The sequence below is a fragment of the Heteronotia binoei genome, chromosome 2 (genome assembly GCF_032191835.1).
Source record: "Heteronotia binoei isolate CCM8104 ecotype False Entrance Well chromosome 2, APGP_CSIRO_Hbin_v1, whole genome shotgun sequence".
NCBI classification, from domain to species: domain Eukaryota; kingdom Metazoa; phylum Chordata; class Lepidosauria; order Squamata; family Gekkonidae; genus Heteronotia; species Heteronotia binoei.
In genome coordinates, this window is record NC_083224.1 from 106,906,001 (window position 1) to 106,919,119 (window position 13,119).

General features: G+C 46.0%; 1 protein-coding gene across 1 annotated transcript in view; it reads right to left on the minus strand.

Annotated features, from left to right (window-relative positions):
- LOC132567335 (cytosolic carboxypeptidase 6-like) overlaps positions 1–13,119 on the minus strand; it is a 570,982-nt gene that overhangs the window by 238,229 nt on the left and 319,634 nt on the right. Inside the window, exon 6 of the mRNA XM_060233016.1 lies at positions 10,070–10,232. Within this exon, the coding sequence (XP_060088999.1) occupies positions 10,070–10,232 (163 nt within the window). The remainder of the gene's footprint in view (positions 1–10,069; positions 10,233–13,119) is intronic.

Genomic DNA, 13,119 nt, shown 5'->3' on the forward strand with positions numbered 1-13,119 from the left:
TTGGGCGAATTTAACTCAGAGGATCACTACATCTATTACTGTGGGCAAGAGTCCCATAGAAGAAATGGTGTGGCTTTTATAGTTAACAAGAGAGTGAGGAAGGCAGTAATGACAGAATGATCTCGGTCCGTATCCAAGGCAAACCATTTAATATCACAGTAATCCAAGTCTATGCCCCAACAACAACAACAATTTTTTATTTGTATCCCGCCCTCCCCGCCGGAGCAGGCTCAGGGCGGCTAACAGCATAATTTCATACATTGGTCATACAATATTAAATAAAACTACATTGACAGTTTAATTAAAATTCTGATTAAAATTCTAAAATTAATAAAATATACTAGTGCTATGATTACGTTTATGTTTACGATGGCGAGTTCTTTAACAGTTTCCCTCTTAATCAGTGAAGGCCAATCGGAAGAGGCCAATCTTGCAGGCCCTGCGGAACTGTTCAAGGTCCCGCAGGGCCCACGTTTCCTCTGGAAGTTGGTTCCATAGGCGTGGAGCCATAGTAGAGAAAGCTCGGTTGCGGGTGCTTTGCAACTTCACCTCTTTCGGCCCGGGAATGTTCAGCAGGTTTTTCCCGGCTGACCTCAGTGCTCTCTGGGGTTCATATGGGGAGAGACGGTCCCTAAGGTAGGCAGGTCCTCGGCCATATAGGGCTTTAAAGGTAATAACCAGCATTTTGTAACGAATCCGGTATACAACTGGCAGCCAGTGCAGTTCGCACAGCCCAGGCTGTACGTGCCCCCACATTGGGAGCCCCAACAGCAATCTAGCCGCCGCATTCTGCACTAGCTGCAGCTTCCGGATTCGGTACAGAGGCAGCCCCATGTAGAGGGCATTACAGTAGTCTAGTCTTGAGGTGACCATTGCATGAATCACCGTTGCCAGCTCTTGGCGCTCTAGGAAGGGAGCCAACTGCTTTGCCCGCCTCAGATGGGAAAAGGCTGACATGGCAGTGGCTGCAATCTGGGCTCCATTGATAGTGAAGGCTCCAGTAAAACTCCCAGGCTCCTGACCCGGCACGCCACTTTCAGCGGCGCCCCGTCGAAGACCGGGAGAGGTATTTCTCCTCCCGGGGCGCCCCGATCTAGGCAAAGGACTTCTGTCTTCGCTGGATTCAGTTTCAGCCCACTCTTCCTTAACCAAGTTGCCATAGCCTGCAGAGCCCGGTCTAAGTTCTCTGGGACGCAGTCAGGCCAGCCGTCCATTAGTAGATAGAGCTGGGTGTCATCCGCATATTGATGGCACCCAAGCCCATATCTCCTGGCAATCTGGGCAAGGGGGCACATGTAGATATTAAATAACATTGGTGAGAGAACTGCTTCCTGAGGCACTCCACAATCCAGTGTGTGTCTCTGAGACAGCTCACCTCCGATTGCCACCCTTTGTCCCCGATCTTCAAGGAAGGAGGAAAGCCATTGTAGGGCTGACCCCCTAACCCCCACATCGGTGAGGCAGCGGGTCAGTAGCCGATGGTCGACCATATCGAATGCAGCCGACAGGTCTAACAACATCAGCACCGCCACACCACCCCGATCCAGATGCTGTTGGAGATCATCCACCAGGGCGACCAGTACTGTCTCCGTCCCATGGCCCGGGCGAAAGCCAGACTGGCAAGGGTCTAGGATGGAAGCGTCCTCCAGAAAGCCCTGATGCAGAAGAGGCTGAAGTGGACCAGTTCTATGAAGATCTACAATACCTTCTAGAACTAACACAAAAAAAGAGATGTCCTCATCATAGGGGACTGGAATGCCAAAGTAGGAAGTCAAAAGGTAACCAGAACAACTGACAAGTTTGACAAGTTTGGCCTTGGAGAACATAATGAAGCTGGGCAAAGGCTAATAGAGTTTTGTCAAGAGAACAAGCTGGTCATAGCAAACACCCTCTTTCAACAACCTAAAAGGTGACTCTACATGTGGACATCATCTGATGGGAAACACAGAAATCAGATTGATAGCAAACACCCTCTTCCAACAACCTAAAAGGTGACTCTACACGTGGACATCACCTGATGGGAAACACAGAAATCAGATTGATTATATATTCTGCAGTCAAAGATAGAGAAGCTCCGTACAGTCAGCCAAAATAAGGCCTACGGCTCAGATCATGAGCAGTTCATTGCAAAATTCAGGCTTAAACGGAAGAAAACTGGAGAAGCCATTAGACCATTCAGGTTTGACCTTGTTTGGGGGCAGGGCTGGAGAGCTGGCATCTGTAGATTGTGTGTTCTGTGGCAGGGAAGCTGGCATCTGGGTGAGAAACTCAGAACCAGCATGGTTGGTGTGCTTAGCCAACTCTCCCTGTGTTGTTTGGGGCAGGGCTGGAGAGCTGGCATCTGGGTTTGCTGCAGCGAGGTCTGCATAGCAGAACTTGAGCAGATTGTGTTTTGTGTGCCACTGATTGTGTTTTGTGTGCCACTGGGTTTATATTGGTGCCAGGGTGCATAGAGTAGATAGATGGATATAGTGCATTGGGGTCCTCCTATAGAGATTCTCTGATTTGAAGTTAGGTTTGGCTTTGGGTGCCCCAGGAATTGGACCCCCGGTCCAATTTTTTTTAGCCATGTGGGTGTTGTGTGGAACAGTGCCCTGAAGCTGCACAGCAGTTTTGGGGGCTCTCCCCAAAACCTTCAGCTCCCAAAAGCCACTTCCCCCCCCAATAATGACAGTGGGGAAGTGGCTAATTGGTTTTTTCTCACCATTGGGAACAGTGTTCCTTTTGGAATGCCCTCAGATAGGTGCAGTCTTTTTGGGCCATGGGATTTGCATGTGGGGGAGTCCCTTGAAGCTGCCCTGCAGTTTTGGGGCTTCTCCCTCATATCTCTTTCTGGCCAGAACCACTTTTCCCACAGCAATTATAGGGTAGGAAGTGGCTAATTGGGCTCTCCCCAGCATTAGTAGCAATGGGCCATTTGGGGAGCCCATAAACAGGGACCCTCTGGCCCAATCTTGTCGGGACTTGAGGGTTTTGTAGGGAAGAGTCCCCTGCAGGTTCCTTGTAGCTTTGGGGGCTCTCCCTCAAACCCCTGTCCTCCAGCAGCCTTTGATTATGCCCTATGTTGTCATTGAGTTCAATGGTCCATAGGGTATAATGGTGGGATAGGGGTACCCTCTTTGGGTGCCCCTGGAATGGGACCTCTTTGGGTACCCCTGGCTCAATCTTTTTGGGACTTGGGAGCTTTGTAGGAGAGAGTCCCCTGCAGGTTCCCTGCAAATTTGGGGGCTCTCCCTCAACCCCCTCCCCTCCAGGCGGCCTCGAATATACCCTATTTTGGCATTGACTTCAATGGCCCATAGGGTATAATGGAGCCGAATAACGAATATATCCGAATATCTCTGTATATTCGCATATATTTAAATACCACTATTCGGTAATATCTGGAGTACCGAAAAATTTATTTCCAAATATTTTCGAATCTGTATATTACTGATTTTTGTTTGACAGCCCTAATTCACCCAACTGAATGCAGATTTCCAGAGAACAAGAAGGAGAGATAAGGAGGCCTTCCTGAAGGAACAATGCAAAGCAATAGAGGAAAATAACAGAATGGGAAGAACAAGAAATCTCTTCAAGAAAATTGGAGAAATCAAGGGAACGTTTTGTGCAAAGATGGCCATGATAAAGGACAAAAATGGTAGGGACCTAACAGAAGCAGAAGAGATCACGAAGAGGTGGCGAGAATACACAGAAGAATTATACAAGAAGGATCTCAATGTCCTTGACAACCACGATAGTGAAATCGCTGACCTCGAGCCAGACATTCTGGAGTGTGAAGTCAAATGAGCCTTAGAAAGCATTACTAACAACAAAGCGAGCAAAGATGACAGTATCCCAGTTGAGCTATTCAAAGTCCTAAAAGACAATGCTGTTAAAGTGATGCACACATTATGTCAGGAAATTTGGAAAATGCAACAGTGACCACAGGATTCAAAAAGGTCAGTTTATATTCCAATCCCCAAAAAAAGGATAATACCAAGGAATGTTCAAACTATCGAACCATTGCACTCATTTCACATGCCAGCAAGGTCAGGTTAAAGATCCTACAAGCTAGGCTTCAGTAGTATGTAGATCAGGAACTACCAGAAGTTCAAGCTGGATTTCAGAGAGGTAGAGGAACTAGAGATCAAATTGCCAATATTCGCACGGGAGTATCAGAAAAATGTCTATTTCTGCTTCATTGACTATGCTAAAGCCTTTGATCGTGTGGATCACAACAAACTGTGGCAAGTCCTTAAAGAGATGGGAGTACCAGCCCACCTCACATGTCTCCTGAGAAATCTATATAAGGGGAAGAACAAGAGATCTCTTCAAGAAGCAACTGTCAGAATGGACTATAGAGCAATTGATTGGTTTAGATATGGAAAGGGGGTTCAACAAGGATGTATATTGTCACCCTGCTTATTTAATTTACATGCAGAGTACCTCATGCGGAATGCTAGCCTGGATGAAGCAGAAATAGAGGGCTGGGGGGAGATGGAAAATTTGTAATGTATTGATCAGTATTTTGAAATTTATATTTGATAAGTGTCTTTCAATACGTTGCAAAAATAATAAAATTGGTTTTAAACAAGAAGACGTTTGCTCCTTGGGAAGACAGCTATGGTGAACCTGGGCAGTATAATAAAAAGTAGAGACATCACCCTGCCAACAAAAGTCTGTATAGTCAAAGCGATGGTATTCCCAGTAGTAATGTATGGCTGTGAGAGTTGGACCATAAGGAAGGCTGAGAGCAGAAAAATAGATGCGTTCGAGCTGTGGTGCTGGAGAAGAATCTTGAGAGTCCCTTGGACTGCAAGAAGATCAAATCAGTCAGTCCTAAGAGAAATCAACCCTGACTGTTCCCTGGAAGGTCAGATGCTGAAGCTGAAGCTCAAATACTTTGGCCACCAAATGAAAAGAGAACACTCACTGGAGAAGATCCTGATGCTGGGAAAGACAGAAGGCAAAAGAAGAAGGGGACGGTAAAATATGAGATGGCTGGATAGTATTATTGATGTCTCTCTCTCTCGGCTTGGCTTCGCGAACGAAGATTTAAGAAGGGTGCAATAGTCCACGTTTGCTGCAGGCTCGCTGGTGGCTGACAAGACCAATGTGGGACAGGCAGGTCCGGCCACAGCGGCTGCAGGGAAAAGTCTGATTTAGGGTTGGTCCTGTAGCAGTGCGATTCTTCCTCAATCATTATTGATGTAACTAACACAAATTTGAGCAGACTTTGGAGGATAATGGAAGACAGGAGGGCCTGGCATGACTTTGTCCATGGGGTCTCAAGGAGCAGAACTTGACTGTGTGACTGAATAACAAAGGAGACAGCTACTCATCCAATGTACTCTGGTTGATCCAATGCAGGGGCGTAGCTAGGGCTTTGGGGGCCCGGGGCCCAAGATTTATGTGGGCCCCCCTACGTGTGTGCACGCCGCCAGAAACAGGATATGATGTCACTTCTGGTGATGTCACTTCCGCAAGATGGCCACCACTTGCGAGGGAGGGGTGTTGATATCACTTTGTGTTGGTATTATTGTGTTGGTAAATCTTGGTATTATGGTATGGGATGTTTTTCGTTATTACAGGGGTGGCCCACGGCAGCTCTCCAGATGTTTTTTTGCCTACCACTCCTATCAGCCCCAGCCAGCCATGGGAGTGGTAGGCAAAAAAAACATCTGGAGAGCTGCCGTGGGCCACCCCTGCAATTAGATCCCTGTGTGTGTCTTTTGGGTTGCCACGTGGAGGTGCAGTGAAGCCCCCTTGGCAATTAAGATCCTATAGGCAACATATCCTGTTCTATCTACCTACAAAAGAAATAACTCAGGAAAAAGCAAAATAGGTCCCTGGCTTCAAAGGATAAAATAGACAAGTGGCCTCATGGGAAAAATGTTAGTGGAGGAGGAGATTATGATGATGATATTGGATTTATACCCCACCCTTCACTCAGAGTCTCAGAGCGGTCACAATCTCCTTTACCTTCCCCCCCCACACACATACACAACACCTTGTGAGGTAGGTGGGCTGAGAGAGCTCTCACAGAAGCTGCCCTTTCAAGGACAACTGCTGGGAGAGCTATGGCTGACCCAACACCATTCCAGCAGCTGCAAGTGGAGGAGCGGGGAATCAAACCTGAGTCTCCCAGATAAGAGTCCACGCACTTAACCACTACACCAAACTGGCTCTGTACTGATACAAGCAAAGAAGCCACAGCTGCCATGTTAGCAACAGCACAGAACATAATCAATTTAAGAAACACAAGCTATGGAGGGAGAAAGTCCACGCAGTGAAGCCAAATGAAGCTACAGTTTAGGGTTCTGCAAACCCAAAGGGGCTCTCCAGGTTTGCAGAAAAATGTGATTAAAAAAACAAGTTGGAGATAAAAATACCCCCATGTTGAGAGTAAGAACCCAGAGTCTGCATTTTGGGTAGCTGTAGCAACCAAAAAGAGTGCCTGGAAGAGACAAAGGAAATAGAGCAGGCTCCAGCAGAAAATGGAGGAAAAATGGAACTAGACCCAGGGAAGAAATGGGGCTGGTGGAGGAATGCATTTTCCATTCCCCCACCAGTTCTAGGATCCCTCCTTTTATATGTATAAAGAAATACATTAAGTAGTAATATAGAGATCTATACTAAAGGAAACCTTGCACAAATAAAAATGAGTTCAGTTGCATCTTTAAGATCAAATGAAATTATTTTTAAAACAGATTTTCTAGGTATTTAATCACTGGCTGAAATAGTATAGAACTCTTAAACTCTCAAGAGTCACACACAAGTTATTAATTCTTTAGTTATGTCAACTATGTAAGAGAACAACATACTGCAAATGGGATCTTCTTCTAGGGACAGGACTAGCGGGGAGCCTCCGGCGGGCGGCCGACTCAGCCTGGCTGCAGTGACGACGTGTCCACTTCTCCTCCTGGCAGGCAGGCGGGTGGGACTGAGGGAGGGGCGAGCCGGCGGCGCGGAGCTCCGTGGGCGGCTGCTGGCTGCTGCGGGTGGAGGGCGCCGCCGTCTTGCAGGTTCCCCGGCCCGAGAGGGCAAGGAGAGGCGAGCGGCTGCAGCTTCGGGGCGGAGGGGCCCTGCTCTTTCTAGCAAGTCGTGGCTGCGCTCCGTGCTTCCTCCTGGACGGGCTCGGTTGAGAGTTTCTTGCAGCCCCGCTAGCGCCTCCAGCCCTTGCAGGGGATCCCTCGGGGCCGCTGGAGCTGCAGAAAGGGCTTCGTCTCCCTCGAGTTCCGTCCGAAGCAAAACTTGGGACCGGGAAGACTTTTCTTGGGTATCACGGATGGGCTTAGTGGCGTCACCAGACAGGCGCCGAAGCCCTGTGTGTGTGTCAGGGATGCCAGCCTCCAGGTGGGACCTGGGGACGCCAGGCAGCCGGCTTCTGAGGGGCCCCTTGGCATTGCCAAGGGGCCCCCCAGACCCCCCAGACCTGGGGCGACCCTCCCCCCCACCCCCCCTCCCTACGCCACTGATCCAATGGACTTGCAATATGAAGAAAATAAAGCTGTCTTCTAAAATAATGCTGAGGTATTTTGAGCCAGAAGAAGGAAGCCTCTCAAACAGAGGTACAGGAAGTCCTTCAAAGGAGCAGCATATAGTTCTTCATGTAGAGCACAGTGGCAACATGCTGCCTAGGTTTACATGCATGTTTCTTTTGAAGACTTTATCAAGCCACAATTATGGCCGGAACCTTGTGCTACAGGCTACAGCTCTAACTATCTATTTTATTGATTTATTTTATTTTGTTCCACTTATATCCCACCCTCCCCGCCGAGGCAGGCTCAAGTCAGTACCTCCATGAGAAATTTTCTTTATTTGGGCTCTGAACACCTCTACAATAATTTGGAAGACAACTTTGTTTTCTTCACATCGTGAGTCTATTTCAGATTTTCTGCAAACCTGGGGATTTTTTGAGGTCCCAGTCTGCAGATTTAAGTTTCCACAGATGTGGCAACATTGAAAGTTAGATATCTTATGTCCTTCTTTATGCATAAAGAGTTATCAATTGTTTAGCTATACTTTTTTATCACAGGTTACTGTTAGAGTCTAAGGATTACTAACATATTGGTGTGATCCTTAACTACTTCTGAACTTGGTCTGAATTGCCAAAAGTAAATTTTAGCCTGGTGAAATTTTAGCCTACTTGTCATTCTGAAAGACTGAGCTTCTTTTGATTAAATGTTCCCTTTGTGATTTACATCTCATGCTGCTTGGTCCTGTTAAAATGCATTCTTTCGTGCTGAGGCGTATGTTCAGAATCAAGTTGTTCTATGTGAATGTAGTTACATCACTCTTGCTTCATATATCATTGCCATCATCCAGTTGAAGCAGATGACATACAGAAAGGTTGAGACTGCATTTGCTTTCCATATGCATGGCTGACCCCACTATGCCAAAAGTAGCACAACCAGGTTGGAGGAGGCAGATGTCAAAATGTTAGTCTAATCAATTTATTAATGCTGCATTTTTTACCCTGAACTGGATAGAAATTAATTTTTTCTTTTTTCTACTCTGATGATGATAAGACTCCCAAAGAAATGGACTTGTTATACATTGCACAATAATTAAAATCTTGTTTTCTACCTTCTGTGACCCAGGTCAGGAGTGTTTGAGGGTGGGCATCTGGAAACTCTGTTTCTTGCAAGATTTCCTTGCAAATCACATAATAATAACAGAAAATAAATTAACTGGAGCAAGAATATCTGCCTGAAAATTAATTTGCTGAATCCTGATTCATTTAGAAACCTTTGACCCTCTATAGTATCCATGCTTGAATACCAAATAAATTTATTAAAGGCACTAAGCTAAAATGTTCTGAAGATGGCAAGAACAGGAAGGAGTCAAAACCATTGTAACGTGGATGTGAGTTCCCATTTGTGTCAAATATTGAACTCAATGCATTTTCTTATCAGGGATATCACTTCTTTCCAGTCATAATGTTCTAGGAAGACCCATTAAATTAAATGGTTGCAAATGTGCTTTCTAGTTAGCTGCATTTTGTAATTAGAAGATGAATTTTAATGTGTTACGTAGAGTGATGTTTTCTAATTTAAATGTGGTCATGCTTAAATAGAGAACTTGTCAACCCTAGAAGATACACATTTTAAAGTCAAGATGTGCTCTAATAACCAAACTATTTGCAACTATAAGGAAACTATAAGAGAACATGGTAATTAGGCTGCAGTGACTTTTCATGACCATGTTTGCAAATCAGTAATGAAATAACATTATTATGTTTTTAATGAACTTGAGAAAAAAGTTTGTAACAACTCATTTTACAGAAAATCTTTGAGATGAGCCCTTTTGTAAATAAATCATGCTTTTTACAATGTGAATAGGAAATCATAATTTGGTAGCACTAGCTCCAATAACATTAGAGCGTTTAAACTCTTTAAATATATTTATTAGGCCTCATATACATCAGTGGAATCATCAGTGAATTTATTTATTTTTTTGTGAAGAAAAAAATTGTGGGATCATCATCAGTGTTTAGAAACTCTGTTTTCTGCACCTCACAGCTTTTTGCGGTGTCTAGCCACGCATCTGTTTGGAAACCCCTGCTTTCTGCTCCCCAAAAAAGCCATGGAGAGCAGGAGTTTAAACTTTAAATGGCTCACAAACCAATGACTTTGCAAACCAACCTCCCAGTTCATATGGGTTTGTGCCCAGCTGCAAAACCTAACTGCAAAAATGCAGTTTGTGCCCATCCCCTTTTGTAATGTATTGTACCCCTGAGGTAAGTGAAGATAACCACACCTTCAGGTACCTGGAACAGTCAACTGAAAATAAAAACCATCCGTACAAGGAAGCAGTGACTGAACTGGTGCTTTCAAGACCCCATGGACACCAAGTGTGATATTCCCTTGGCCCCAGAGGGCATCACAAAATGTAAAAACTCTAAAACCTGTTGTCCTAAAAGACGAAATGAAATGAAAATTGGCATAGTCATTACAGAGGAGTTTTCCCCATCATTTTTCAGTTATTACATTAATAATTCTATATAATAAATATTTAAGCCATCAGTTTACCTTAGATTCCCGGGTCAGTGCAGATCAATGGAAGAACAATTCCTAAAGGATACATGCTTCTTCTGTATATGGGACTGTAGAAGTTGTACCCCCAACAATATAACTATAGAATGAGACTTCCAGTGTGTAGCAGTAAGAAGTGTCATCCAGTAAACCACCAAGGAAACGACGTCCTGTCCCTGCCTTCACAGCATCTCGATTGAAAGAAGTACTAGACTGCAAGAAAGAAGAGAAATTTGCTGGAGTATGATTCCTGTCATAAAATCCATAAGGCCTTTAAAAGTCCCACAAACAAAATCACACTTATGATAACTGATGAATTAGCCAGGGGTCAAAAGTTTTGTACTGTCACTCCTTTTTTTCTCAGATTAGGTAAAGGCACAGATCTGGGCTGAATAAAGTTGATGACTCTTCAGATAAAACTCTCTTTTTGTATATCATTTTTGACACCTTTTCCCTTTACTTTTTCACAAATGCCCAAAGAAGCACTGAGTTCTGCCGTGCAATCCCAGGCATACATATGATTTAATACTAGGCATGTTTATTCAGAAGTAAGTCCTGTGGAATACACTAGAACATTGGTTCTCATTTCGGTACTAATATCTTAACACTGCTACAATCTTCTTGACCTTTTCTTCCTCATCTGCTTTATATGTGGAGATTCATATTCTGCAAGAAATCTCCTCCTTTTATTCTGTAATTTGAATTCAGTAGAGCCATTAAACCAAGGATTCCCCAAACTTTTTAAACCTGTAGGAAACTTTGGAATTCTGACACAGGGTGGTGGGTACAACCACAAAATGGATGCTGCAGGAGTAGGGTTGCCAAGTCCAACCCCAGAAATATCTGGGGACTTTAGGGGTGGAGCCAGGACACTTTGGGGGTGGAGCCAGGAGACACTAAGGTGGAACTAGGGGGAGGGGGGGAAAACGGCGCCGGGGAGCGTGGCGAGCCGCCCCGCAGCTGCCACCTCTTCTCCACTCGCCGTGGCTGCTCCTCCGAGATGGGCTCAGCCTGAGCCCATCTCGGAGGAGCAGCCACGGCGAGCAGAGAAGAGGTGGCAGCGGCGGCCTCGCCCGCTCCGCCTCTGGGGTGGAAGCGGAGGGGGGGGTGGAGGCGGGCCAGGGGCGTGGCGAGCCGCAAGTCCGGGTCCTAGAAGGGCCCAGATTCGCGGCTTGCCATGCTCCTGGCCTGCCTCGCCCTCCCCTGCGCTGCTGCCACCTCTTGGCTGCTCCTCCGAGATGGGCTCAACCTGGGCCCATCTCAGAGGAGCAACTGTGGTGGGCGGGGAGGGGGCGGCAGTGGTGTGGAACGGCGGCCTCACCCGCTCCAGGATCGGGCGGCTCGCCATGCTCCCCGGTGCTGTTTCCCCCCTCTCCCCCCGCTTCCATTTTTTTGGGGAAGAGGGTGGAAATCCTGGGGTCCCCCGCCAGGGCGGGAGGGTTGGGAAGCCTATGCAGGAGGCAGAGCCAACCCCAAAATGTCAGAGAGTGGAGTTATGCATCACTGGTAGTAACTCTTCAACTTTTCAGGCAAAAACTGTTTTACCGGATGACTTAAAATGAATATATTGTTTGAAAAGATTTTCTTCCATACACTCAGTTTATCTGTAGTCATGCAGTAAAGATCCTTGTACTGTGGTAGCACCTACTGCTGAAGCAGCTGTTTAAAAATCTGCAAAGCCAATTAAACATGCAATGGCCAATTAAAAGCTCTACAAGGCAAAAGCCCCACCTGGCCCTGCCCCCTTTCTAAAAATTTCTGGTAAGTGCCAAGAAAGATGGGTTTAGTGAATATGTGCAACTTGCTAGACCCTCTTTTCTGCATCCAGCTTTAGGCAATGCAATGTTCTATCACAAAATCAGGAATATTCAACATATTCTGAGAGTGCAACAGTCACTAGCAGCAGTCACTAAGAAAACTCTTAGTTTAGACTGCAGGTGAGCTACTGACAAAGCAATAAAAGCCTTCCCAGGCTTATTGTAAACCCCTAAAGCCATCTGTCTTCTCAGGCTAGAACATATGTTTATGCACCCCATGCAATATCATTACTGCCAGGAATCAAAACCTGATAAAATGAGGATATAAAAAATGATTTTTATTTTTATTTTTGTTAGATTTATATCCCATCCTTCCCACAAGCAGGCTTAGAGCAGGTAACAAGAACATAACTTACAGAGTCATTAAATCAAGTTATTATAATAAATTACTTTAAACTGTTTAAAAAATGGCAAAATATACGTTAAAAGGCTCCAAAAAGCTATACAGATGACAGAACAGTCACAGCAGAAATAATGTCTCTTTACTGGGCAGATGTAATGCAATGTTTTCAGAAAGGGAAGCCAATTGACTAAGTGTCTGCCACCTCAACCAAAGGCCTGATGGAACAGCTCCATTTTACAGGCCCTGCAAAACTGTAATAAATCTCATAGAGCCCTGATCTCAAGTATGTTTCATCAGGTGGGGGCCAGGACAGAATGGAGCGGGTATCTGGGGCTCTGGGTAGAGGCACCAAATTTTCAGTATAGCATCTAGTGCCTCTCCCCAAAATACCCCCCAAGTTTCAAAAAGATTGGACCAGCGGGTCCAATTCTATGAGCCCCAAAAAGGTGCCCCTATCCTTCATTATTTCATATGGAAGGAAGGCATTCAAAAGGGGTGCCGTCCCTTTAAATGTGATGGCCAGAACTCCGTGGCTAGAGGGGGAATTTTGCCCTAAGGCTCCTAAGCCTCCATCTAAGCCTCCGCCCCCCCTCCGTCGGACGAGGAAGGGGATGATGAAGTTAATGCAGCCATTTTTCAGAGGCTGCGGGCACTTGAGCAGGCATCGGGGTTTCCACCTTCTCAGTTGCCCAAGAAGGGGCGGTTGTCTAAGCGTGCTTTGCAGGCAGATATATTGACCCGCTTATCTCTTTTGGAGGGCAGATCTGCTGCGGTTGCTGCTGGAGGAACTGTGGGGCCTGCTGGCTCTGATGTTGGAGCGGGCCTGTTGTCCGGTGCGGGCGGTACCAGATCAGCTTTGGTGCCTGCTTTACCTTCTGGTAAGTCGGGGGACGGCTCTTTGCCTCATTCTGGGCCTGTATGGCCTTGGGGGGCTTGGGGG